This window comes from Centroberyx affinis, unplaced genomic scaffold (genome assembly GCF_046629955.1).
Source record: "Centroberyx affinis isolate AG114_WGS23_722 - 3 ecotype Tasmania unplaced genomic scaffold, CSIRO-AGI_Caff_v1 ptg010258l_1, whole genome shotgun sequence".
Taxonomy (NCBI): domain Eukaryota; kingdom Metazoa; phylum Chordata; class Actinopteri; order Beryciformes; family Berycidae; genus Centroberyx; species Centroberyx affinis.
This window is the reverse complement of record NW_027284783.1, coordinates 53,032-79,885: the sequence shown is the minus strand read 5'-3', so window position 1 is coordinate 79,885 and position 26,854 is coordinate 53,032. Positions and strand designations below refer to the sequence as shown.

General features: G+C 43.8%; 3 protein-coding genes across 3 annotated transcripts; 1 reads left to right on the top strand and 2 right to left on the bottom strand.

Annotated features, from left to right (window-relative positions):
• Nucleotides 1-205: 205 nt before the first annotated feature.
• On the bottom strand, nucleotides 206-7,038 carry cwf19l1 (CWF19 like cell cycle control factor 1). The gene is made up of 14 exons (XM_071514880.1): nucleotides 6,933-7,038; nucleotides 5,964-6,048; nucleotides 5,652-5,736; nucleotides 5,172-5,273; nucleotides 4,827-5,041; nucleotides 4,619-4,734; nucleotides 4,446-4,530; nucleotides 3,590-3,748; nucleotides 3,278-3,476; nucleotides 2,708-2,787; nucleotides 2,318-2,527; nucleotides 1,843-1,962; nucleotides 1,564-1,661; nucleotides 206-1,321 (listed from the first exon to the last, which is right to left on the bottom strand). The coding sequence occupies exons 1-14, from the start codon at nucleotides 6,953-6,955 to the stop codon at nucleotides 1,177-1,179; spliced, it is 1,722 nt and encodes a 573-aa protein (XP_071370981.1). The 5' UTR covers nucleotides 6,956-7,038; the 3' UTR covers nucleotides 206-1,176.
• A 3,106-nt stretch (nucleotides 7,039-10,144) lies between these two features.
• On the top strand, nucleotides 10,145-16,511 carry dmtf1 (cyclin D binding myb-like transcription factor 1). Its single transcript, XM_071514879.1, has 16 exons — nucleotides 10,145-10,286; nucleotides 10,657-10,752; nucleotides 10,931-11,016; nucleotides 11,240-11,354; nucleotides 11,467-11,543; nucleotides 11,650-11,807; nucleotides 11,935-11,967; nucleotides 12,061-12,170; nucleotides 12,909-13,137; nucleotides 14,049-14,200; nucleotides 14,318-14,500; nucleotides 14,801-14,883; nucleotides 15,280-15,468; nucleotides 15,571-15,780; nucleotides 15,912-16,017; nucleotides 16,382-16,511. The coding sequence occupies exons 1-16, from the start codon at nucleotides 10,178-10,180 to the stop codon at nucleotides 16,414-16,416; spliced, it is 1,971 nt and encodes a 656-aa protein (XP_071370980.1). The 5' UTR covers nucleotides 10,145-10,177; the 3' UTR covers nucleotides 16,417-16,511.
• Nucleotides 16,512-18,886: 2,375 nt separating this feature from the next.
• On the bottom strand, nucleotides 18,887-26,614 carry tmem243b (transmembrane protein 243, mitochondrial b). Its single transcript, XM_071514885.1, has 5 exons — nucleotides 26,511-26,614; nucleotides 23,621-23,909; nucleotides 22,999-23,049; nucleotides 21,433-21,537; nucleotides 18,887-21,048 (listed from the first exon to the last, which is right to left on the bottom strand). The coding sequence occupies exons 2-5, from the start codon at nucleotides 23,696-23,698 to the stop codon at nucleotides 20,929-20,931; spliced, it is 354 nt and encodes a 117-aa protein (XP_071370986.1). The 5' UTR covers nucleotides 23,699-23,909; nucleotides 26,511-26,614; the 3' UTR covers nucleotides 18,887-20,928.
• Nucleotides 26,615-26,854: the final 240 nt, after the last annotated feature.

Here is a 26,854-nt window from a genome sequence, read left to right as displayed (position 1 = left end):
ATTTCATTCCAAAAATGACAAGTTACAAGATTTATCTTGTTGCCTTGAAGACAGTGAGATGCTGTTATTTTTCCATTTAATATTGTTTCATATTTAAATGTGAATGTAATGAAGATTTCTACCAGCCATCAATTGCCTGAAACTAGGTGGTAATAATGAACAATATGAGGCCAGAAATACAAAATGAGTTTTTAATTGTAGTCCATATACAAAATAAAATATATCTGTTCACACAGAGGATCTCAGCAGAGAATCATCTTTAAAAACATTTTATTTCCTTGAATTAAAGTTAAAACCAAACCAACAAGAGCCACCATAAAAACATGGATAGAAAAGAGTTGCTGAGCTTCTGTGTTGTACATATAAAAGTTATGACACTGAGTTGTGGGGAACTTAAAGCCTCAGTCTTTATGGATCTAACCTTAATTGTGAAGCAGTAATCTGATGGCTCTGATACTCAAATATCACAACTCTTTCCAGACAGACCTTTCCACACACAGCTCTTCAGCAGACCAACACAGGACATGAACAGTGCAAAAGGGAGTTCAACTAAAACATCAAATGGTCCTAAATCTATTCTCTTACATGTTTGTTCCTTAAAGTAACAATCGGCAACATTTTCATATACATAAATGACCATTTTGCTACTCTCCATTGCCGACTGATATAACACAATAGTGATTCAGCCTATATCCAGTTCATGACACACTCAAGTGTCTGGTAGCTCTTTCCTGGGAAAAATCCGCTTTAATCCAATTTAGTAAATGGGGTGAACACTTTTGCAAACTACATTTTTCTGTGTTTGGAATTTCCTACTTGAATTTCCACTCCACTTTGATAGAAAAAAAGAATGAAGTGACAAGTGTGTAGATTTTAAACCAGAAATCATCAAATAAATGTATTTTGACCTGATATTAGAGCACAGGAAAATGCACTACAAGTGAAGTGGGGGTGGAAAGATTTTATAGTGTGTGTGTTTGTCAGGCTGTTCCTCTGTTTAGTCCTCAAGGCCTAGAAAAAAATAGAAAATGAACGTCTTCCAGCATTCAACAACAACCCTGTTATTCTGTGTTCTGACTGCGGTAATCGCTGTATCTCTGCGTATGTGTGTGTGTGTGTGTGTGTGTGTGTGTGTGTGTGTGTGTGTGTGTGTGTGTGTGTGTGTGTGTGTGTGTCTCAGTCGTCCAAGGCGAAGTCGTACGGCTGGAAGTCGTCTCGGAGTCGCGCGCTCCACTCCTCCTCCTCCTCTCTGCTCTGCTTGCACTCCTTCCAGTCTGCGCGGGTCGGGATGTTCAGCACCGCCTCGCTGGCCACCACCTCCCTGCGCACACACACACACACACACACACACACACACACACATCATAATCAGGGATGTAGAAGAGGATAAACTCACTTTACCAACTTTTTTAGGCTGATGTAAGTTATATGAGGATAGGGTCTTTTAAGGGGGGAAAAAAGCATGAATTAATGCTTTTCGGGATATATGTGTGATTTTTGTTCATATTGGTGGCCGTTTGCTGTATGATGATCACTGACTGAGGGTCTGACAGCAGCACTGACCTGCCAAACTGCAGGGGGAAGTGTTTCTGGATGCGGTAGAAGAGTTTCTCCCCCGAGTCCAACTCCACATAGAAGTATGGAGTCCCTGGAGGAGCGATCTGCACACACACACAGACACACAAAATAGAGCCTCAGTATCTTTCTTTCTGCCCCACAGTTACACATATGCTCAATTAAATGTTGAACTTGAAAATCGCCAAAACTGAAGCTAACAGGTTTTCCATATCCCTATATGTGTGTGTATCTTTTTGACGTGCGTATGTGTGTGTGTGTATGTACCTGTTTGAGGTCAGTGTGTTCAGGAATCTCCATCAGCTCCATCTGCTGCTCCTGGGCCTGAACCATGAAGGCCTCTTTGATGTCCTCAGTGGTGCAGCGGTCTAACGGCACCGGGACGGCCTGGGAGGAAGAGGGGGATGGGGGTTCACCTGGATAAGTAGAAAAACTATCCAAAATCCCAACTATCTCCTATGTGATGTAAATGATATGTTGACTTTTACATCTCTATGATGCACTTCTAAGGCAAAAATTGCTGAAATTCTTTCCCAACATTGGTTCTCTTCCATTCATACCAATAAAAGCTTACTGGAATTAAAATGAAGTGACACTGAAGGGACCATGAAGGCATCTTTGGTGTCTCTTCAGTAGCATCAATATCCAGCAGCAAACTGGACAGAAGTGTGTGTGTGTGTGTGTGTGTGTGTGTGTGTGTGTGTGTGTGTGTGTGTGTGTGTGTGTGTGTGTGTGTCCCTACCTGCAGCTGCAGATGCTGGCTTCTGTAGTTCCTCTCGAACAGCACGCAGCGCTCCCCTTTGCTCTTGTAGAACTTCTTCAGGGCGGCCTTGTACCGCTCCATCTCCTGCACCACCTCTGAGCTCAGCTCCACCACAGACTGGTAGTGTCCGATGGGGAGCACCAGGACGTGGCGGGGGGTCAGGCCACCTTTAGCCAGGGCCAGGTAGCACTGGGAACACAGGCAAATCACAGTTGGGGCTAGTATAAACAACATGATGGGTTAACTGAGTGTATATCGGTGAGAAAAAAATCACCATAAAATGTGGAAAAACTGAAATTCTGAAGGTGCTGTACATGCAATATTATATATAGGGATGCATTTTCATATTGAGCTGTGCGGTAAACTCACATGTGATCCTATACTGATGACAAGGTGTTTCTCCACCTGAGGACTGGCCAGACAGAACCAGCAGGGACCAGTAGGCTGAGCTGGACAGACAGAGGGAGGGAGGAAATAATGGATTACAATTACTCTCATTATTACTACTACTACTACTACTACTACTCCTCATTAAATGTACAACACCAAAAATGATTGTACATATCCATCGGCACAACTAATATTTATTACTCTTATTCTTACTGTCCATATTGCCCATCTTTACTAGCTCTAGAACTGCTGTTAATATTCTACTACTATGTATATTTTTGTTATTCTTGCCCTTATTTGTGACTCTTTTTAACAATTTAATATCTGGGTTAGGGTTATCTTTTTTTTTATGCCTACTACATAGTTGTTGCTTGCCATTCATTGTTCAGAATGACCTTGTGTTATACTGTGCATTTGATAAATACAAACACTTTGACACTTTGACTTTACTACTACTACTAAAAAAGCAGATCATGATGTTCATTCCATTCTAACCCTAACTTGTACACAGTCTGTCCTGGTTCATGTGAGCAGACAGCCTGGACTCACGGGGCTTGCGCGGCTGTTTGGGCTGTCCCTGGTGATGCCCGTCCCCGTCGTGCGTCTGCCCCGGGCCGCGCCGCTCCCCCTCCCACGGCTGCCCCTGCTGCTGCCTGTCCCCGTCCGCGTAGCGCTTCCTGCCCCGCCCGCCGCCCCGCCCGCCGCCCTGCTTCTTGCTCAGGTCAAAGAAGAACTGGCCGGGTGGCTCCTGAACGGGAGAGGGAGAGATTTTAAAATTGTACCATATGATCCGTTTCATTCTCTGTCTCTGTCACACACACACACACACACACACACACACACACACACACACACACGCACCTCCTCCTCCGCGGCGTCGAAGCCCGTTTTGAGTTTGTGCGGCTCGGCCTTGTCTTTCCCGGAGCGCCTGTACGGGTTTTCCGTGACGTCCTGCGGCTGCTTCACCAGCTCCGACGGATCCATACTCTTCATGGGAATTATGTTGAAGGCGTACAGGTACTGCGGGAATGACAGATATGACACAGATCAATCACAGCCGGGTATAAAAAGACTCGGAGAGGTGGAAGCCTCAGGATCTGCTGGGACTATGGCTTGTGATAATTAACTAGGATGAGAGTTTATATAGAAACATCTATCACATCATTCATTCATTCATTAAAGGGAAACCAAACATATTGACTAGTTTTTAGGTTGGACTGCCATCTACTGGTTAAAAGCATGTTATTGCAATAGCAAATTGCTATTGGCTGATCTTGGTTGCTATTAGCTGATCCATGACAAACCATGACAAAACAGGTAACCAAGATCAGCCAATAGCAGATTGCAATTTTAACCAGTAGATGTCAGTCCAACCTGATGAAAAGTAGTCTCTGTGTTTGGTTTCCTTTACAGAGTAACTAAACCCCAAACTCACATCTGTGTAAAGCCTGACATCTAATGGTAAAAAGCCACTGAAACTGCCATCTGCTATTGGCTGATCTTTCACCAGGCACCAACAATCAGCCAATAGCAGATGGCGATTTCAGTAACATGCTTTTTACCATTAGATGCCAGCCTTCACACGGATGTGACTTTGGGGTTTAGTTACTCTTTAACTAATTACCCAAAAAATGACATGACAAAACATTCTGTACAATAGCAAGCAACTGAATGTTTCTCCCAAGACACACACACACACACACACACACACACCTACCTTCTTCTTGGCGGGGTTGTTGACGGCTGCGAGGGCGATGAAGCGGCTGACATGCTGCGCGTTCTCCTGCAGGACCATGTGGTTCCTGAGGATGGAAACACACACAGTCAAACACACTGTTCAGATTCATTCTCTGGAACCCCTTTCCGTCTGACGAGTAAAGCCGGATCTACCTGTATGGCAGCCTTTCGTAGTGAGCGCCCTCTAGTGCGGCGAAGTGGTAGCGCGGCTTGAGTTTGTCGGCCAGGCTGGCCACGGAGCCTGTTCCGCAGAACTTGGTGTTCACTTCCTGAAACGGAGGAAAACAGAGAGACCCCACACTCAATCACAGTCCGGGTCTTCAACCAACCCACTTCAGTCTTAGCCCTTCCCTTTACTTACCGGGTTATTGGCGTACTGCCACACTCCTCTGGGCCACTGCGACGTCAGCAGGATGTCCACTCCTCTGAACTTGGAGTTGGCGGTCAGCGAGGCCACCAGGGCCGACAGGTCTTTGGGGCTGAAGCAGTGGGCCGGGCCCGGCTCCTGCAGGGCCTCCCGCCCGCTGACGTAGGCTATCTGCAGGCCCGACGCCCCCGTGAACACCCCCCGGCGACCTGACACATACACACGCAGTACCTTCAATGCACTGACTGAAATCCCTGATGTAGACCAGACAGATTAACATACTTCTGAAGTTAACATAATTCTACACAGTCAGACTCTGCGGACTTAGCAGTGCCTTACCCAGGTAGGTGATATTTTCAGCCAGCTCACAGCCATCAGTACTGGGGAAATTCTTCACCGTCTCCTGGCTGGCTGCTCCGAGGATGTAAGTGTGGATGGGAGCTGAGGAAACAGAAAAGAACCAGGAGACATCATTATTAAAGAAATGAAAGCCACTGTGGTACAGGAGACTGATTTCCTCATCTGCCAATCAAAGAATACAAAACAGGCTTCATGGTTACCTGCCATAGTCTCATAGTGACCTTTTTAAAGATTTTTCATTTTTTATAGATACAGTAAAGAGAGACAGGAAAGATTGGGAGAGAGAAAGGATGACATTTTGTTTAAATTGTATGTGCATTAGCCAACTGAGCCACCAGGACGGCCCAAGATAATTAATTTTAACTTAAAGAAAGCAATTATTTGAAGTATTTTTTTTTCCCTTTAGCTGATTATCTAGCTCGCTGGGAGTGTTGTGGTTGATCTTCAAGTTTGACCCACCTTTCTTGGCTCCAGTTCTGTACTCCTGCCACTCGGCTTCGGCCTCGGCTGTCGTTCCAAAGAACTCTCCAACACACAGCAGCAGCTGCAGGCACACAACACCAAGCATCAACACACTGAGAGGTCAGTTACCTGGTAATGTAATAACTGACAGATAATATAGTAACTTGTCAAAATGTAGCAACATAGCTGGATAATGCAATTCACATTCATTTGTGATTTTTACTCCATAAAGGGGGAGTAGCATTTAACTGATGATGTAATAACAATATTGACTGATAATGTATTAACTGACGTCTTGCACTGACTTACATCAAACTGCCCACTCTTCTTCTGGATGGTCCGGACTCGGTTGAACAGAGCGTTCACCCTGCCTTCCACATCCCCACAGGCCAGGCTGGAAAGCAACACACACACACACACACACACACACACACACACACACACACACACACACACACACACACACACACACACACAGTTGTTATGAAGTCCTACATCTCTAGCCAAGGCAATACATCAACTCTGGGTAACCAATTAGCCTACATAATATCCCATAAAGCAGCATTCAGGAGCCCAAATGGCTCATGGGCCAGTTTATGTTGGTTCCCTGACTGAATCCTATTCGTCACAACATCAGTCACGTTAAAACTTGCCAATATTAGCTCGCAGAACAGGACTTAAGATGTTTCATAGATTGTTAGGAGCCACAACTCACTTCGGCTTAGATATATCTAACATGCAGCACTTTACATCAACTAAATTTCAACTTTTAGAATCGGCTCGGCTGTTAATTCCCACATCCTTCCACTAAAATACACCACATCGCACGCGGTAGTGAAGTGTGAAACAGGTCTAGAAGTTAATATTTTCTTGAAATAAGCGCTGCATGATGGATTATCTGTATGCCGAATGTACCAGTCCCGTCTAACGATTCTCTAAAGGTCCTAAGTCATGAGGTATGAAGTATGTGCATCTGCCGATAAGCAAGGCAACATTAAATTGCCTTAGGTTCGGCGTGCCACGTCGTATCAGGTATCGTGGCTAGTTGGACCCTGGCTGCCAAGGCAAAACTGAATCCACTGAATTTGACTCCCAAGCTAATAAATCTTAAGAAACCCTTTTCCTGTCCAGAATATCAACACAAAGTGCTGGAAATGGTGTGTACAGGCTACTGTACACGTCCGAAAGCGCTTTCAAACGAGGAAAATCAACATGGCTTTCAATCAAGATTGTATGCGATGAAAGCCGTAGATAAAGTATTCACAGACTCGAACTTACACTCTCAGAGGCTGCTCCCCCATGTCGTAGCTAAATAACAGGTAATAACTATCAAAGATGTGGAATTTGGATTTTTGCAACTTGGAGGATCCGTACGTCCGTAATATTGGTCCCATCGAAATAACCGTGGAACTATTGCTGAAGTATCGATCTCACCAAATCACGCATCATTTGTCACCCAAAACAAGCATTTGGAGAAACAATATAAATATGTAATTTATGTATTAAGCATACCATTTTCTTGCATCTCCCTCACGTTATTTTAGGTCTTGAAAAATAAGTCAAGTGAAGTTTTTACACGGGTGCATTTGAGAGCGGACGTGCTGGTTGCCAGGTTTGCTTCTTCTATAATTTAGAAGGAAGTAAGGAAGTAAGTAAGTAGCCATAGTTTTATTTTGTTATTATTTTGTAAATGTTATTATTTCATAATTTTACAAACAATTTAAAATATAATTTAACACTCTCATATTATACTTATTACATAAAATACTCTTAAAATGACAAAATAGTTAGTCAAAACGATAGTAAAAAAATAATAAAATTATTAATGTTTATTAGTTTTCATACCACGCACACACAGACACACACACACACACACACACACACACACACACAGAGAGACACACACACACACACACACACACACACACACACACAACTCCTCCAATTTACGGGTAATCTGTTTATCTGGCAACCCCGTGGCCTTCGGACGGCCGATCTTCCATCCTGGCATTTGCCTTCATCCTGGTAACTCCGAAGTCCCCGGACCAAAAACAGGAAGTAAGTAGCCAAATCAAAAGTAAAATTCACTTTCTGTTTGGTTCTTGAAGCCGAGGGACAGCGCAGACACAGTTCAGAATGGAAAAAAATCACCACAGAACAGAGAATAAAGCACTAGACCGTCGTCAAACTGCACAGACGCCATAAGCTTCACCTTGTCAACTAACATGGCGCCTGAGATTTTTCGTCTTCTTTCATTTAGCTGGCTAGCTTGCTGGATGCTAATGGTTAGCATTGTGCGCAAGCTTGACTGGTAGCGGACACTCGCTACCTCCAGGATACATGACAACATTAACAGTTACTGTGTTATGTATGTGCACGCCAGGTTGCCGCTGCATTCATTTAGACCCTGCAGTCAGTGTAAAGGGATGGCTAGGCAATAGTTAAATGTTTTGACTTACATAGTGAGGCATCCATCCCTTCACTGCATCTCATTATTCAGTGTGTTTTTGTGGCCCGGATACGTACGGAGAGAACGTCATGCCTCACTCCATTCAAAATATGGCAATTTAATGTTTTCTTGCTTATCGGCAAAGATACATAACTGTCAGTATATAAATTATAAGACTTTTTGCAAATCGTTATGATCCACTATTCAAGTCGGCATAAGTCCAATACAATAAGCAGCAATTAGTTCAATAATAGGTCAACTTTTACAATCAGCTGTTATTCCGTCTGTTATTCCCGGCTATTCCCACACTATTCACCGAAACACACCGTGGACAGCGATAGCGAGCAGGGTGAACCAATTATAAAAGTTGATATTTTATTTAGATAAAGGGCTGTTTAGTGGGTCATCTATACACCGACTTTATTAGAACACCAGAGGAATTCGTAACAGTTTTTAAGTCGTGCAAATTGTGTATGTTTGTCGAGGAACAAGATAGCATGAAATTGCCAGATTTGTGAATGGAGTTTGGCTTGACGTCCATACAAGAGAAGGGGGGGGGGGGGGTCACCGACTAGTTCATACAATCTGAAGAAAGATGTGAAAATTAAAGCTCTAATTAACTGGACGACAACTTCTGTGTTTATTCTGCCAAATAAACAATTGTCATAGTATGGTATTGTCATAATATTGTTTGGTGCCTTCACTTTAGACTCAACCTCCTTTTGCTGCTGCTTGTGTGATTTCTTAGTTGTGTATCAATATTAGGTTCATTATCAAGCTTGTGTATACCAGCAACTATTTGATGATAGTGACGTGTTAATTGCACAACAAAAACAGAAGGTGGATGTCATTTAATTTAAGATGTAAATACAGGTATACTGGTCTACTGAAAGATTACTTTTGCTTTTTCTGTAGACAAACTATGGACAGGTGGACAAAATAACAGAAACACCTAACAATATATAAATATGTAGCACCTGAACCTTATAAAGAAGGAAACCTCCAGCTCTTTGAGGGATGGAGGAGGTGGAAATCTACTTTTCAGTAGTGATGTTTAGATCTGCTGTTGGGGGCCGTGGAATACGTTTGACTTCATCCTGCTGTTGATGAAGTCAGCAGTTTGTCTGGAGGCATTGTGATCTTGGATCACGGGAGCATCACAAGGGAACAGTGTTTGCACCCCAGGGTGCTCCTGGTGCTGGAAAAAAACTTCATATTCCTCAGCTAATGACTCCCACTCTCCTCTTTGTGACTCTGTTAGTTGCCTCATGTTGCATCGAAAACTCACATATTAAACCGGTGATTATCGGACCCCTTTTAAAACAGACACATACTGCTAATTGGCATTCAGCTTAAAGCCCCTGTAGGTAGGTTTTGTAAGTTTGCATTCAGCAGAAGTAATCCCCAGGCTGGGTGAACATAAATCAAGCCGAGCCTCACTCCCATTTGCCAATCAACTGCATGCTGATTGCTGTTGGCTGGGTGGGTAGTGGAGGGAGGGGAGAGGGAGGCTGAGTGCTTTAGTGTTCCTGGCTTCCTTCCTATGTGCAATTGTGAGTTACTTCAAAGTTAAAGTCCTTATGCTGTTATTTTGTCCTCCCCTTAAACAGAACAGTTCTGTACCTCATGATAAAAGAGCAGAAATAAGATCCACTGTTAAACACCAACAGGTACTAAAATCAGTATTCTTAACCACAGCAAGTGTTTTATGGCAGATCTGCAAGTCAGATGTGTTTACAAGAAGACTGTGATAGTCAGCTGACCAAATACTATGGTTCAGTAGCTAACACACTGACATTAACTGCCGTATCAGTGATGAAATGATCAGTTGCCAGTCAGAAACAGCACAGAAATTAACCATGTGTATTCACTTCTGTTGAGACGTGCAAGTTGTGTGTTTAGAAACGCAATCAGCTGTTCACAGAGCTGAGGACCTCCAACATGGCCGCCAGAGTGGGGGCGTTACATCACCTGAAAGCCCCTCTATAGGTGTGGGGAAATATACTCTGGATCTAGCAGCCAACCCCAGATTAGCAGAAGAATCAGCTGATCTGCTGTGTTTGCCAGGTGCATCATGAGCACCGCAGCAGAGGAAGAGGAGGACGTGGCGTTAGAAACCGTCAACTCCGTTACACTCACTCAGGACAGTGACGGCAGCATCATACTGCACTGTCCTCCTAATGGTGCGTTATCACACACACACACACGCACACACACTTCTCTCTTTCTTCCTATCTTTGTTTATTTCCTTTTTTAAACTTATTTTTTTTCATTCACACTGACATTCGGTCTAATTTGTAATGCAAAATACACTGTAAAACCATTTTAGATTTCTGGCATCAAATGTGTTCTCATTGAAATTTATGCTGTACTGACTCTTGCACATTTGGCATCATTTTACAGTGTTTTGAATATATCTTGCCCTTGTATTTTATTCGTTTTTTTATTTTACTCATAGAAACATAATTGTGGTCCTTTGGATGTACAGTACATCTGTGTTTGTCTACATCAGTTTGTTGAAGATTGTGTGTGTGTGTGTGTGTGTGTGTGTAGACGAGGACTCGGAGCCCCTCCAGAAGAAACTGCGTCTCACCACAGAAGAGCAGGAAGACTCGGACACACCGCAGTTCTCCGTGGTCACCCTGCCCAGTGAGACACACACACACACACACACACACACACACACACAGCCCTGACTGATGAATCACAATTAATCACAGGACCATCAACACAACAGATGCATATATTTACTATACCTGATTCAAATAGTATATGCAAATAAGTGTCAGAAAGTTCTTTATCTCATTCTCTCTTCCTCCTGTCCCAGTGTCGGAGAATGACGAGAGCTTCGAGGTGACGATGACTGCCACAGCAGACAGTGACATCTCTGAGGAAGGCGTCGCCCAGATCCAGGTTCAGACACAGCTCCCCTTTTCCTCGTCCTTCTCTTCTTCTGCTTCTCCCTCTTTCTTCCTTTCTTTCTTTGCTATTCCTTTTGTCCCTGCGTCTCGGTCGCAAAACGAAACTCCACTCAGTGCTGTTTTGGGACGAAAATTCCCGGAGAGGTACTCACTGCCCCCTGGTGTGTGTGTGTGTGTGTGTGTGTGTGTGCGTGTGTGTGTGTGTGTGTGTGTAGATCCTACACGACGACGAGGACTCTCTCTCCCCGCATCAGAAGACGGAGGACGTTTCACCGGTCAGTCAGGCCTGGTTCACCACTAAAGAAGACAAAGACACACTGGCTAATAAAGGTACACACACACACACACACACACACACACACACACACACACATAAAAGAACCATGCTGTATGTAATGTGTAATATCTGTGTGAAGGCAGTATGACCTCTCTTGGTGTTTAGGTCATAAGTGGAAGCAGGGCATGTGGTCTAAAGAGGAGATCGACATTCTCATGAGCAACATTGAGCGCTATGTGAAGGTAGGCATCTCGCTCTCGTGACCTCTTTGTTTTACCGATGCTTTTCCTCACCGTACACATTTCATATGACCGCGCGTGTGTGTGTGTGTGTGTGTGTGCGCGCCAGGGCCGAGGCATGGAGGACCCGGCAGAGATCATCTTCGAGATGTCCAAGGAGGAGCGGAAGGATTTCTACCGCAGCGTGGCCTGGGGCTTAAACCGGCCGCTGTTCGCCGTGTACAGACGGGTGCTGCGCATGTACGACAACCGCAACCATGTGGGGAAGTGAGTATGTCATGAAAGAGGCAAGGGGAAACACACACACACACACACACACACACACCCTCATACACCGTTTACTGACCACTGTGTGCTGTCTAATACAACAAAACCTAATTTCTCTTTTTGTAAGATATACTCCCGACGAGATCGAGAAACTAAAAGCGTAAGTATATATCTTTCTTTTCATTTCTTCATATTTTGTAGATTCTTTTTACATGAGTATATTTAAAGTTTGTGTGTGTGTGTGTGTGTTCAGGCTGAGACAGAAGCACGGTAACGACTGGGCGACCATAGGGGCCGCTCTGGGCCGCAGCGCCTCCTCCGTTAAGGACCGCTGCCGGCTGATGAAGGACACGTGCAACACAGGTACAGAGGAGGGTAAAAAAAATCGAAAAGATCGATACAGCCGAGTATTGCAATATTTTTTTCCGTGATACTGTATCGATTTTCCAGCCCCTCGTATCGATACATTAAAAAAAAAAGATTCATGTTTTAAACGGATTTAAAATGTCCTTAAATTTCCCTCAAATCCCTTTGAATTAAATAGTTTTGACTCAATTTGTCCACTGAGTTATCAATATAATGTGATGTACATATTAGACTACCCAAGTATTTTCAGCTCTATTTTTTATTTTTCAGTAAATTATATAGAGAATTGCAATGTACCGCAATATGTATCGTATCACAATGTATCATGATACAATCATATCGTGAGGTCCTTGCCAATACCCAGCCTTAGAGGAGGGTGTGTGATGGTGTGTGTGTTGGGGTTGCATATAAAAAAATAGAAATATTGCAATTTCCAAATTTGGATTAGAAAAATCCCCAGAAAACAGAAAATCCTTCCTTATATTTTTCTAGGTTTTCAAGCGCGGAAAGTGGTGAAAACACTGAATATTTGTAATTTTTTTAGCCTTTTTTTGGCATGAAAGTAGTCAAATTTGTAGATATTGAATATTGGCACAAAATATCAACTATGGCAGCTTCAGTAAAAAACTATCAATATCACAATGGGCTGTCAAAAATCTCAGTTGCACCCTAGTATCGTTTGTCTGCATCTTTCCTATGTTGGTTATCTGTTGTCTCTGTCTTCCTGTGCACCAGGCAAGTGGAGCGAGGAGGAGGAGCGGCGCCTGGCGGAGGTGGTGTACGAGATGGCGGGCGTGCCGCCGGGGGTCGCCGTCACCGGGGGCGTGTCCTGGGCCTCGGTCGCCGACCAGGTCCGCACGCGCTCCGAGAAACAGTGCCGGTCCAAGTGGCTCAACTACCTGAACTGGAAACACAGCGGAGGCACGGAATGGACGAAGGAAGACGACCTGAACCTAATACGCAGGTGGGGGGGAGGGAGGAGTGTGTGTGTGTGAGTGTGTGTGTGTGTGTGTGTGTGCTCAAGCTTTGTGCGCATATACATTACGAACATACATCCATAACAAGACTATCAGGGATCTATGTTACTATAATACTAATCAAAATATCACAATATTCACAAAATATTGGGATATTTCGGATATCGCCCAAGCCTAATCTACACTACACACGAGTGAGTGAGTTTGTGAGTGTGTGTGTGTGTGTGTGTGTACACTCAAGCTTTGTGCGAATACACATTACGAACATACATCCATAATAAGACTGTCAGGGATCTACGTTACTATAATACTAATAATCAAAATATCACGATATTTACAAAATATTGGGATATTTTGGATATCGCCCAAGCCTAATCCACACTACACATGAGTGAGTGAGTTTGTGAGTGTGTGTGTGTGTGTGTGTGTGTGTGTACACTCAAGCTTTGTGCGAATACACATTACGAACATACATCCATAATAAGACTATCAGGGATCTACGTTACTATAATACTAATAATCAAAATATCACGATATTTACAAAATATTGGGATATTTTGGATATCGCCCAAGCCTAATCTACACTACACACGAGTGAGTGAGTTTGTGAGTGTGTGTGTGTGTGTATGTGTACTCAAACTTTGTGCGAATACACATTACAAACACACATCCATAATAAAACTATCAGGGATCTACACTACTATAATACTAATAACCAAAATATTGCGATATTCACGAAATATCGCGGTATTTTGGATAGCGCCCAAGCCTAATCTACACTACACATGAGTGTGTGTGTGTGTTTGTGTAATGGAATCTTACTGTATATGAATGCACACTTATTATTCATAACATTTGTATTATATGAATTGGATCAAATTAAGCTGTGTGTGTTTAGGATATCGGAGCTGGAGGTGGAGGATGAGAATGATCTAAAGTGGGAGGAGCTAGCCGGCGGGTGGAGCAGCGTCCGATCCCCCCAATGGCTGCGCTCCAAGTGGTGGAGCATCAAGAGACAAGTAGCCAATCACAAGGAGATCCCCTTCAGCGGTACTGACACGTCATATTTTTATATTTCTGGTGCATTTCACTTCAAATTTGAATCCCTTTGTCTATAATCGATGACATTCATAAAGTGTGTGTGTGTGTGTGTGTGTGTGTGTGCAGTCTTACTGAAAGGCCTCCAGGAGCTGATGGAGTCGTCCCAGACGGCAGCCGGACCGGGAAGTCCCTCCTCCTCGCTCCAGATCCGAGTCACGCGATTGGAGGAGAGCGGCAGCAGCCCCGCCCCCAGCTCTGTCGCCGCGCTGCAGATCCCTGTACAGATCCCCCTGCAGATCACACACCTGGGTGAGACCCACTCTACTATATCTATATCTATATATCTGTTTTATTATAGAGTAACTTCACACATTCGGAGAATTCACGCCTAACCTACATGGACTTTGTTTCTTTTTGTTGTTCTTTTGCGATTGTTTTATCAGTTGGTTGTTGGCCTATTTTAAAACCAGCGCAAACTCCACCCAGCTGGTAACTCACCACCCAACTGGGAGCCCTAAAACAAGTGCGCCCACCCTTTCCCTCTCTCCCTCTCTTCCCCTGTATCTCATACTCTCTCTCTCTCTTTCTCTCTCTCCCTGTCTCTCTCAGCCTCAGACTCTTCTACAGCAGCTAGCGACAGTGAGACCATCACACTGAACACAGGAGCCCTGCAGACCTTCGAGATCCTACCTGTGAGCACGACACACACACACACACACACACACACACACACACACACATATATTCAACCTGCAGTTTGACTGATATGGGTTTCTGAAAGCCAATACTGGTATTTTTAGATTAAAGCTGCTGAGAGCCGATCGTTTGTGCCAAAAAAATGCAATTCCAAGTATTCAGTGTTTCTCCAGGATTTCCTCTTGTAGTAGTAGTATTGATCAATTCTACAATAAATATGCAATCAATGAGACTGCATCATATCAGAGGTGGACGACACTGACTGGACCAGATCAGATTTTTAATAAAAGGTCAATATCGGTCATATATCAGTCCAAACCTAGTCAATAGTTTCCATGTAGTTCCAGACTTTTCCGACTCCCTGTATATCCATGTTTTTCCCTCTCCTCCAGTCCTTCCACCTGCAGCCCACCGGCACCCCGGGGACCTACTACCTCCAGACCACCTCCAGCCAGGGCCTGCCGCTCAGCCTGTCCACCGGTCAGGGCCTTCCTCTCAGCTTGGCCAACAACGGCACGGTGACCCTGACGACGAGCTCCTCCCCCTCTTCGCCCGAACACATCATCCTGCACAGCCTGTCGGTGAGCGTCCCAGAGCTCTTTCAGCCTTAACAGTGGTTTGTAGCACTGAATTGTAGAAGAGCCTATACATACATAATCCACATGTGTGTGTTTCCATCTCAGACAGAGGGCCTCTGCTCCAGCGACGGCGTCATCATCCAAACCGTCACCTCCGACCACGCCTCCCCGGACCCCCTCGGCCAATCGCAGCTCGTCGTGGAGACGGAGGGGCGGGGCCAGGAGGACAGGCTAGACGCCGCGAGTCTCCTGGTCGGTGCGGAAAACGTCGCCCCGGAAACTCAGGGACCAATGGCGGGCGGCTTCACTGACAAGGTAAAGCGTGCCTGTTCTGCTGAGCTTTCAGTATCAGCACTGTATTTAGAATTGTTAATTTGTGTGTGTGTGTGTGTGTGTGTGTGTGTGTGTGTGTGTAACTGTGAACATCTTGTGCACGGGTGCGTCAGGCTCTGAGCTCCGCCTCAGTGGAGGGGTCAGTGGTGGATTCTGGGATAGCAGCTGGCAGCGCCGTGCTCATCGTCTCCCCTCCCAACATCAGCAGCACACTGACAGGTAACACACACACACACACACACACAAACATATACATACTCTGTTCCTCTCTCATATGACAGAAGGATATATGGAGCCGATATTGTCCTTTAAATAAAAATCAGATCTGGTCCAGTCAGTATCATCCACCTCTGATATGATGGATATGATGCAGTTTCATTGATTAGATATTTATTGTAGAATTGATCAATACTACACTGGTTGTCTATGGGAAGACCTTAACCTGAACTGATTCTAATGTGCTGTTTTGATTGGATTCCTCTCTCCTCTCTCTCTCTCTCTCTCTCTCTCTCTCTCTCTCTCTCTCTCTCTCTCTCTCTCTCTCTCTCTCTCTCCCTCTCCCTCCCTCTCTGTCTTCCCTCAGATCCGATCCTGGAGAACCAGGAAGGCTCAGACTGAGCTGGAGCCTCATTTGCCAGCCTGATGTCATCACTGAGTTCCTGCCAGTCTCTTTCCTCCTGTGTAGATCATGATGAACCTTCCTGCTGAACAGAACCACACCAACAGCAGCTGCAGTAACTCTTCTCCAGACGTAATGGGAGCGGAGGTCAAGTTCTTCTAGACTCCCGTTTTAAACCATGAACTATGAATTTTTACTAAAAGCCTACTTGGTTTGGTCGTAAATGAAACAAAGCTAGTTTTGCAGGTTATGTATTGTGTCGTCTGCGTTATGCCAAGCCCCTGGACGCAATGTGAACGAGGCTCTGCGCTAGCACAGCTAATGCTAATATACTACATGTGGCAAGCTAGCCTTACACTGCACCTTCATATTACATCAGCGGAGAATCTAAAAGGGTGTGCAACATTTTGAGGCGGTGTAAATCATTATTAGGGCTAGACCAATATACTGCTAATGCATATTGGTCAAATCTTAGCAACTATGCCATCAGCCATGACTAACAGTATTTTGTATATCAACCTGTTTCCTGTGCTATCCACATTGATTTCTTTGTTCTTTTTATACCAGTGTTCATCCCTGCTGATGACAGTGTTGCCCATTTGAATTGCCTTAAATAGTTGCTCATGTCCCTTAACCCTGTGTTCACACTGCAAGCAACTTGGTTGACGTGTCGCTCTATTCTGAGCGATTGTGGGCTGCATCTATGTAGTGGTCTGCAACTGCAACAGGCTGAACAGGCAAATCATGTATTTTTGCTGCCTTTCATAACATTACATCACTTAAATTGACCCCGACAATGGATGCAACCGTTCTCCAAGCGTTTCTGTGAGTTTATTCCTGTAGTCTTTCAAATAGGGAACTAGGATGCTTTGACTGGTTGTAATCAGCTTCTCATCCGTGTTGAACTATTGTTCAGGAAACACAATCACATCTGTAGGGAAACAAGGAACCGCAGACATCTGGGAAGTGGAAAGTTCAGCCATGGCTGACTTTTCTCCGCTGGCAAACTTGTTCATCCGAGTTTCCCTCCTCGCTCAGACTTCCAATGGCTTGTTGATCATGTAGCTTGCAATGTGAATGCAACAGGTCAAAAGGCCACATGTCAAGGAAAGACACTGCTCTGCTGGCAGTGCACCAGTACCACTTTTCATTACTGATTCCAATTCAGAGCACTTCACTTTGAGTGTCAGCGGATACTGAGACACATGTTGACGCTCACTCTCTAATGAGACATGTATATATTTAAGTTTCAGTTTATCCATGACCTGACAACTATTTATTTTGCACTACTGTACACAGCAGTGCATGTAGACATGAAGCTGCATCTAGATGGCAAAGTGGAAACAAGGAAGTGCTAAAACAACGGCCAAAGTAGCATCTAAACTGCATGAGAAAGGCCTGCTGACCTTATGTATTTTTTATTCACATCTTTTTACTGGCGTCTCATTACAGAGCAAGCAATCAATGTGACATGCTTTGGCTGTTTTTGGGGTTGATTCTTGGAGTCTCCACGTTGGCCCTATAGGACTGCAAGCAAAGACAGGTAGCTCCATAATGAAGCAATAGACCAGATTTTGGTCAGATTCAATCAGCATGATGGGACAACAGGGTCCGGGTTGAAAATGGCCAGAGTTCTGCTTCAAGTGGCTGATAGAATTAGACAAATGGACCAGCCACAGCCTACATTTACCAGCATGAGGCTGCGGTTAATATGCCATTCTATCAATTACTAAATTTCTACTCACTTGAATGTATTAACAGAGAGAGAGCGCTGCGAGAGGTGGCAGTTCTCTCACTGGCCACTGGAAAAGTTGTCACATTTAAAGTTCAAAGAGAAGTTTTTTTGTATTGTCCTTAATGACAGTTACAGTGTCAAAGGGACTTAAAACACTCACATTATGAAAACAATAAATTAAAATGACAGTTTCTGAGTTTGTCACCAGTTGTGCAAAATGACAGAGTGATGCTGAATTTTCCATTCTCAGCCAGAAGCCAAACTCCATGTCCTTGGTCATATGAGATACATTTACCAGCTGATGAGTTTTTAAAGCTGCTCTAATACTTCAGATACTTTAGATTTTTAGACTACCTGTTTTAATGCCATTCATTCGGCACAACTTGCCCATCCATGATATGTTGAGATCTGTTGTTTTCCAGTCCATGCCATCTGTTTGCCTTTGTATTATTACCATAACACACTTACACCAAGGCTGTGCTGGGAAGTGTCTAAAATAAATGCAACCAATTCCCCTTCCCCGACACGCCTTGTTGTGCTGTAACTGAAACATCAGTCAATAAAGAGACCAAGAGTTCTGTACTAAGCCTATGTATTTAATTGTCAATTGGTTTTATGGATGATATTTTTTTGTCAACTTATCAACTGCTTTATTCATCATGTTAAGTATCAGCAGCTGGTTTGGTTTGTTTTTGCTGTCATGCTCTGAACAGAGGAAAAAAGAGAAGAGGCAGTCAGGGTACAGATCGTTTATTCCATAAAATATTAAATAAAAAAGCAACACATGGCTTTGACAATCCTAAGGTCGTGGCGAGGAGATCTCATCTCAGTGAAGGCGGGGCTTGGTTTCCCGCAGTGTTTCTCAGCGTTAGCTCTCTGTCAGTTTGCTTACCATAGCCTTCAGTTAGGGCCAGCTAGGGGTCGCTCATGATGTCAGTCATAACATTACTGTGAATATCATTTAGAATCTACTGCGTCTCAATTAGTGGGCATGGGACGCTCCTCTCTGTTGCAGCCCCACTGATAAAACGGATGCATTTTTACATAAGAATCTTGCTGCAGCTGGTTGGCACTGAATCTGCTTGATTTAAAGGAACAGGAACACTTCAAACATCATGATGAAAATGCCGGTGTGTTGTCAAACTCGCCCGTCATCAATGCTTAGATGCTTTTAGAAACCAAGCCCAGCTCTACCCTTTCTCTATTGGCATGTTGTGGGTGTGTTCCAAGTTGCCTACACAGTAAAGCAGCCCTACATAGACAACAAGAGGCTGTTCGCCCAATTCCTATCCTCAATTTCCAAAATCCTGTTTCACATATTGAGTTTACTGATCTAAACAGGCCTACTACCGAACCTTCTAATCATTATGATTCTCATTCCTGATGTCAGAACACATTTTTGTAACCGAGCTACGAGCTACTTCTTAACGCTACAAACATTGAGAAACCCAGCTCAGATGTGTGAATGGCAGGACAAGTGCAAAATTTAGATCACAGACACATCAATATGATATAGAGATCGATACAGATCCGCATAACAGATCTGTTGTGTTGTACAGCTTCAGTGTAAGCCACCTGGAATGCTCCCATTCGTCTTCATTGGTGCTGCAGCTGGCCTGAGTGAACGAGTGTGTGTGTGTGTGTGTGTGTGTGTGAGCGCGTATGGCTTTGACAAAACTGGAATTCGGCTCCACTTGGCAGTCGACGTAATTCCACGTTAAAATCAGTTTGGACGATTATTATAAAAAAAAATCCTCTTGGCTTGACTTTGATTCTGAAAATTAATTAAACCTCCCCCTCATCCGTGACGATCAGATAAGCTGAAAGAGCAGGAAAGTAGAAGAAGTGGTGACAGACAGAAAAAAACAACAAAAAAACTGCTGCATACGTTTGCCACAAAACCCCCATGCTGCCTGTGCTATTGCTGTGTGAGCTAGTGTGTAAGAGTCTACAGTGCTTCACTCAGTGTGTTTACATGCACAGTATTCTAGCTCATAGCTCACATCCTGGTTAAAGGAAAAAGAATCCACCCTAAAACACTCTTTAACGCCGTTACGAAAAACAGCTACTCTGGGGGTTGTCCAAAGGCATTCTGGGAAACGTAGGAAATCACTAACTGAAGTAGAAGTAGACGAGGCAGGTTGAAATCACAAAATAACTCCTGGAATGCACCAAACTAACCAGATTGATGATATCTAACAGTCTTAACAGTATGTAAAGGGGGATTTTTCCTTTAAGGTCTTACTCAGGATCAGCTGTTAATATGCATCTTCATAGAGAGCTTCTTACTGACAGTAAACATGATCAAGGTGTATACATGCCTCATTATCTTATCGCATTTCCCATACTAAGGATATGAGCTGGTTATTGTAAACAGGATATGACAGTGTATAGTAATATTTGTGCATGTAAACACACTTCTTCGCCCGAATCCCCGTGCAGCAGTGTGTCCGCAGGCCGATGCGCGGCCTCTTTGCATCGTGATAGGATAGATTTCTACGCCATGTGAACCGGCACCAACAAGTCCCGTTATCTCCGATCCCACTGGAACCATCAAGTCTCTTTATGGTTTGGTCCGACCGGTGGAAAGTCCTTGGTACGCAAAAAAAAAATGCATTCAAGTTAGTGTGTGTGTCTTTTTGTTTTGGTCGCGTTGGTAAAAGTGTGTGTCGTTCATCCTCCTCCGGTGTCGCGTTTCCGTCCTTCAAGGCCATGTCTTCCCTTCTTCTTCTTCTTCTTCTTCTTCTTCTTCTTCTTCTTCTTCTTGTGACGTCGTCTACGTGACGTCGTGGAAGTAGAGGTTGGCACATAGACACAGCAGCACGATGGACGCCAGCATGTAGTAGATCAGATTCCTGAACTTGGGCTCCAGGTCGCCCTGCCGGTACCAGAATATCTGGAGGGAGGGAGGAGAGGGAGGAGAGGGAGAGATGGAGGGATGAGAGAGAGAGAGAGAGAGAGGGAGAGAGGAGTGAAGGAAAGGAGGGAAAACATGAGTGCAAAAACTCTCCATGAAAACATTCAGCCATACCTGTGTGGAATCCAATCAAAACATCACATTGGAATCAATTAAAGTTAAGCTCTTCCCATAGACAGCCAGTGTAAATATGTAATCAATCAAACTGCATCATATCCATCAAATCAGAGGTGGACCACACTGACAGGACCAGATCCGATTTTTAACAAAAGGCCAATATCGGCTCCATATATCCGTCTGTCATTAACACTACTCTGTGTGTGTGTGTGTGTGTATGTGTGTATGTGTGTGTGTGTGTCTTACCAGCACTATGGTGGATCCGCAGGCTAGCAGGATACACACAGCGAAGAAGACATTGAGCGGTCTCGGAGGTATCGAGGGGAACACAAACGAACTGATCACAGTCACCTAGAAGACACATCAGAGACTGAGCCACAAATATGTCCAAGTTTTCCTAAAAAAAAATGTGTACACTACGAAAGGTCATGAATGGGATATATGGCCAACAATTCACCCATTTTATGTTCAATATAAAAGCTGCCTTAGTTTCTTCAAGACATCTTCACGAAAACACATTATTTTTCTTTCCTTTTCCTTGCTAATCTAATAAATGAGCTCAATGAATAAAATCCTTTTAAAAAGGAAAGAGTGACAGATAATGCCAGTGCCACAGGCTGGAACAGTGGAGACAGTCACAGTGTTAAAGGAGAAGTGAAAACAACAAAGTTATTGTTCCAGCCGTCGACGCCTGGTTCCTCTTGGGCTGGCAGCCAAAGTAATGCTTTACATACAGTAGACATCGTGCTTTATTTAGCCTGGGACAGAGATTTACAACTGGCCTGCCATGGCACAAAGGTGTACCATGACATATGACTCCAATTAGTTTCTGCAGGTTGCAGAAAGAGACAGTGAAGACCTTTTTAATGCTACCTGGTATTGAATTCAAGACCAATTTAACAACCAGAATAAGAAACAAAGCTGGAAAAACCTGCTTATTTCTCCCTGAACAGCTATGAAACTATAACTAGGCAGACTAAGATAAACGACACCAGGAAATTAATTGTTAAGGCACATTAAGTCCAATTGTGTTCATTCAAAACAAACTGGCACATATATGATCATGAAATTTGTTATTTGGGTTACTGTTCCTTCAAAGCAGCCTATTTGATTGACCGTAGCTAATGAAAGCTGTGAAACTATAAATAGGCCGCATAAGAATAAGGACAACAGGAAATTAATTGTTAAGGGACATGAAGTCCAGCTGTGCTTAGTAGAGCAGATATGATGCATATTGTACTCTAAACCCTGTTCTGAATTCATCTCAGAGTGGACAAAGAAACCTGTCATTACATGGTGAAAAATAACTAACCGCATTCCAATTAAGAAGCATATAACATTGCATTTTCCTCCAAGTTCATCCAGTTCAGAACGTTTCCAGTAACTCATTGCTGGTGATCCTGCATGATCATACACTGAGCATCCAAAATATTAGGACTGCCTGCTCTTTCCATGAAATACAGTGACCAGGTGAAAAGCTATGATCCCTTACAGATTTCACCTATCAAATCCACTTCAATCATTCAAGAGGAGATGTAGATGAAGTGGAGGAGACGAGTTAAAGAAGGATTTTAAGAATTTAAAGAATAGAATCTCTGAATCTTTGCTGGTTGAAAAAGACAAGAAACACCAGGTTTGAACAGCAGCTTTGTGCATCAAAGCATCCAATATGAATCTAAAAGAAAGATTTACCAGGATGGCATTTGTGCATTTGGTGCGAGAGGTGGCCAACCATGCAGCATGGTTGAGAACCCCGGACCTACACTATATCAGCCAGTGGAAAACCTCGTCCAGGAGTTGTTTAGTACTTACTAGAACAACCAGAGATGTGAATCCCCCCACAGCGAGGTTGATGATTCGATCCTGCGGAGAGCAGTTCAACACATCAGCTCAGACACAACAACATATTTATAGACTTATCTTACTCTTCTCATACGCTCACTGAAAACCACATTCACTAGATAAAGACAAGTACACTTTCTCTCTTTCACACACACCATACCGGAAGTAATTCTTTAACTCACACTTTTCCCAGGGTCTCCTTGTACACATGCAGCCTGGGGTTAGACTGATATATGAGGCTGGTATTGGTGTTTTATTAAAAATCACACATCAGCCAGTGTCTCATTATTATTTTTTTTGTTGTTTTTGTTGTTATTATTATGATCACATCCTTGGTTTCAATGGGGAGTTTTAGTGTCCCATGATGGTCTAAATGCTGTTTCAGAAGCTTTTCCACCCTGACAAGAATACAATTCTGGGGGAAACACTGAATACTTGAAATTTGTAGGAATTTTTGGCATGAAAATGATGAAATGTATGTTGCATTTTGGCACAAAATATCAGCCGTGTGTGTGTTTGTATGTGTGCAAGTAGGCCCTGTGTGTTTCAGCTAGCGTTTCACCCATACACACCACTCCACCCAGGCTCCTACCCGTGCCGAGGTCTCCCCGAACAGAGGCCTGTTGTCCAGGCCGCTGGTGCCGTAGGTCCGGGTGGTGAAGTCATCCATGGCCGGCTCGGTAGACGCGCAGACAGCACCGACCGCTCGCCGCTCAGCAGCGCCGCCTCATGGACAACTAGCTCGGCAGCCGCCGCTGCATGCTAGCTAGCTCGCTCCCAGCTGCCTCCCTCCACAGTCTCGGGGGAAGGTGTCGGTGTCAGCAGGCAGCGGGGGGCATTATGCCGGGTGGAGCGCCAGCCAGGTGGGCTAGTTCCTGTACCTGTGGAGCACAAGACAGGATTACGCTGTTGATGGGCAGCACTCCCAGCAACACGCAATAAAGTGAAATGGGTCAAAGATACAAACATTTCATGACTACAAAAAAATTAAATGAGGCCGCCGGTCGTATTTTCAGAGCGGCCACTGAGACATTTTGAAGAATTGAGAAACAAAAAGTCATTAAAATCCTTTTTGAATCAGTTTTATGGTTGTTTCAGTTCATGTCCAATGCAGTACTACGACCAGCAGCATGTTTTACTGACCCCAGGACTAATGGCCATCTACAAAACAAGCAATATTCTGATTAAATGTACTAATTTTAACCTTGCGTGAGTGACAGTCGGTTTTAGCCTGGTACCATAGACACTTCTGTATTTTCAATGGTCTGAAATCACGTGAAAATTCATAGACTTGTGTCAAATAACGCAAAAATCGGATAACAATTATGGTGAAAGCATTGCACCACTGGCCCCATAGTGATTTTAAGGGGAGAGATTGTGAGTCACAGTTTCACTAGCAGTGGCGGCAAACGGCAGCTGAGCAAAACCCAGGAAAACAAAGACGAGATTGTTGCTGTCGTTTCTTCTGTTTCACTTCCTCTATGCTTCAGGTGTAACACAACCCCAGAGAGTCAAGTTCCAAGACAGAGTAAAGTGATGATGACTGTTTGATAGGAGGGAGAGCTCAAATCAGAACAAAACCTTCACCTTCTCCATGCTGATCCATTAAAATCTCTTTGGTCAAGCAGTCTGGTTAAGACTGGGCTAGAGCCCTCATTTCCAAAACTAAAGCCCAACCAAATCAGTGCTTTCCAAGGCCATCAGAGCTTACTTCCTCCAGCTTACTTTCCAAAACCCCCTTCCTAATCAGTCATGCAGCAGAGGTAGCAGCCAGCTGGGGATGTCTGCCCACTTGTCTGCTGTACATCCAATGGCCATGAATCTAAGAAGCCTAATTGTTTATTGAAAGCAAATTTGAAGTATCCAACATATTGTACATAATATGTAGCCTATTCCAATATATAATAGGGATCTGAGCCCTGACTTTCTCTGTCTGGAATACACCTGTCACTAATCCATGATATTCCAGGAATTCCATAACCAGTGGGAAACCTGGTTAACAGAGCTGGGGGCATTTCATCAGCTCATATTTAGACTCTTAGATTATGCCATAACGGCAACTTTAAAACATTGGCTGTAGATTTGTTTGTTTTCCCGAGAGGGTTACAAGACTGGGGTGAATAAGACTGAGTGTGATTTTTCAGTAATTCTGTGCTTTTTCTTGCAGTGGGGGCAACTTTCCAAGTGGGCGGCACCATGAAAGCAGGGGAAACACCTCAAGAAAGGATTAGAGAAATACTTCTCCCAGAGCACAATTTCACAACATCACCCCATGCAGAGTTAACCAACCATTTTCAGAAGGAGGCCAGTTGTGGTTGCTTCCTTTCTGTGTCATAAGCCAGCGGGAAGGGAAATAAAACCCTCACAGAGCTTTCTCAGCAGAAAGCACAGTGGAAAACAAGAGCCTCATTATAGCTCGCATAAAACTGGCCGAAAGCTACATTCCACTGGAGCCTTGTGATTCACTAGGCTTCTTAAAACGGACCCCACGACTTAACCAAGCTAATAAGAAAAATATCTGGTTCACGTGTAAGCCATCAGAACATCGGTGTAATGCTACCTAGCTAACCTTGGTAAAAAAAAAGAAAAAAGAAAAATGTAGACCAGAGCGCCGATACGTGATGTCACGCCAAACTCCATTAAGAAATCTGGCAAAGGGTCATTCCTGGTAGAACATGACTTAAGTAGACCTTTAATGAACCGTTTAGTGTCTTATGGTTTATTCGGCATGCGTGTTTCAACAAGCAGCACTGATTTCAATAAAATGACAACTTCTAAAACGGATTTAGTACTTATTCCCAGAATTTTCTTCCACCTGTAGAGGGCGGTAGCGAGCAGTGTGGATCAGTAATAAAATTGAAATTTTACTGAAAAAAGTGCCACTTGTTAAATCGCTTGTATGCCGAATTTACCAAAAGAGCCCAACGATTTGTAAAAAGGCTTAATCATGCTTTACCAGGTGTGTGCGTGAGCCCACACATCTTCAGCAGATATCGGACCACAGGAGCACAACAGCTGACTGCTCATGACCAACACGATCGATAAAGTGGGCCAACTTGTGACAGCTGACAAGTCATGACCACATCCAACTGCTGTCTTACAAATTAGCTTGATTGGTAGATAGCTTATCTTGCTCACGAAAGCTAGCGTTAGCTAAATATCATTAACTTTGTCCAAATAGCCAGTAGCTGTGTATGCCACAGTGTAAAGTCACCTTAACCATACCTGGTCCCCTGGGGAGTAAAATAAAAAGGCCTCTCTTATCTTTTCATTCATATATAATATTAGGTAGTTACCAAATTACGACTACTAACGATAACACTTGCTACCCTAACTAACATTACCCGTTACGAGGCCAACGCTAGTAAAGCAGGTTGGCTTGCTAACGTAGCTAAGCTAACTATTTAGATAGCTCCAGAATATCAACACATTTTACCAAACCAAGCTAGCTAGATGACAAACCAGTGTTTCAACTAACTCACCGAGTCGATCCTCTGGATTTACTTCCAAACTTGCCTCATAAAACCCGTGTTGAGTCCGCTGGAAACATAACTTCAGAAGAGACGAGCAATAGGGTCAAGTATACATTAAAGGGAATGAGCCGGGTAGCTTCAAGCAGTTAAAGGCGAGTTCAATTACTGTTGGGCCGACTGTAGCTGGGCTTGGTAAGTCAAGTGCATTACGAAACGTGCTGCTCTCTTGGGTGGAGATAAGAAAATATATTGAGTCATTTTATGCGGCATGTGCCTTTACTGATATGCAAGGCTACATTATATTGCCAGATTTTTTTGTCACAAATATACCAACAACAATTTTTCAAGAATAA

Coding starts and splice junctions, on each gene's coding strand:
- cwf19l1 (XM_071514880.1), bottom strand. CDS start 6,955: ATGGGGGAGCAGCCTCTGAGAGT. Junction 4,531..4,618: donor TACGAAAGGCTGCCATACAG/GTAGATCCGGCT, acceptor TTCCATCCTCAG/GAACCACATGGTCCTGCAGG. Junction 2,528..2,707: donor TCATCAGTATAGGATCACAT/GTGAGTTTACCG, acceptor CTGTGTTCCCAG/TGCTACCTGGCCCTGGCTAA.
- dmtf1 (XM_071514879.1), top strand. CDS start 10,178: ATGAGCACCGCAGCAGAGGAAGAGGAGGACGTGGCGTTAGAAACCGTC. Junction 11,968..12,060: donor GAGATCGAGAAACTAAAAGC/GTAAGTATATAT, acceptor GTGTGTGTTCAG/GCTGAGACAGAAGCACGGTA. Junction 15,469..15,570: donor TCATCCTGCACAGCCTGTCG/GTGAGCGTCCCA, acceptor TTTCCATCTCAG/ACAGAGGGCCTCTGCTCCAG.
- tmem243b (XM_071514885.1), bottom strand. CDS start 23,698: ATGGATGACTTCACCACCCGGACCTACGGCACCAGCGGCCTGGACAAC. Junction 23,050..23,620: donor TCGGGGAGACCTCGGCACGG/GTAGGAGCCTGG, acceptor TGCTCTCCGCAG/GATCGAATCATCAACCTCGC. Junction 21,538..22,998: donor TCACATCTCTGGTTGTTCTA/GTAAGTACTAAA, acceptor TGTGTCTTCTAG/GTGACTGTGATCAGTTCGTT.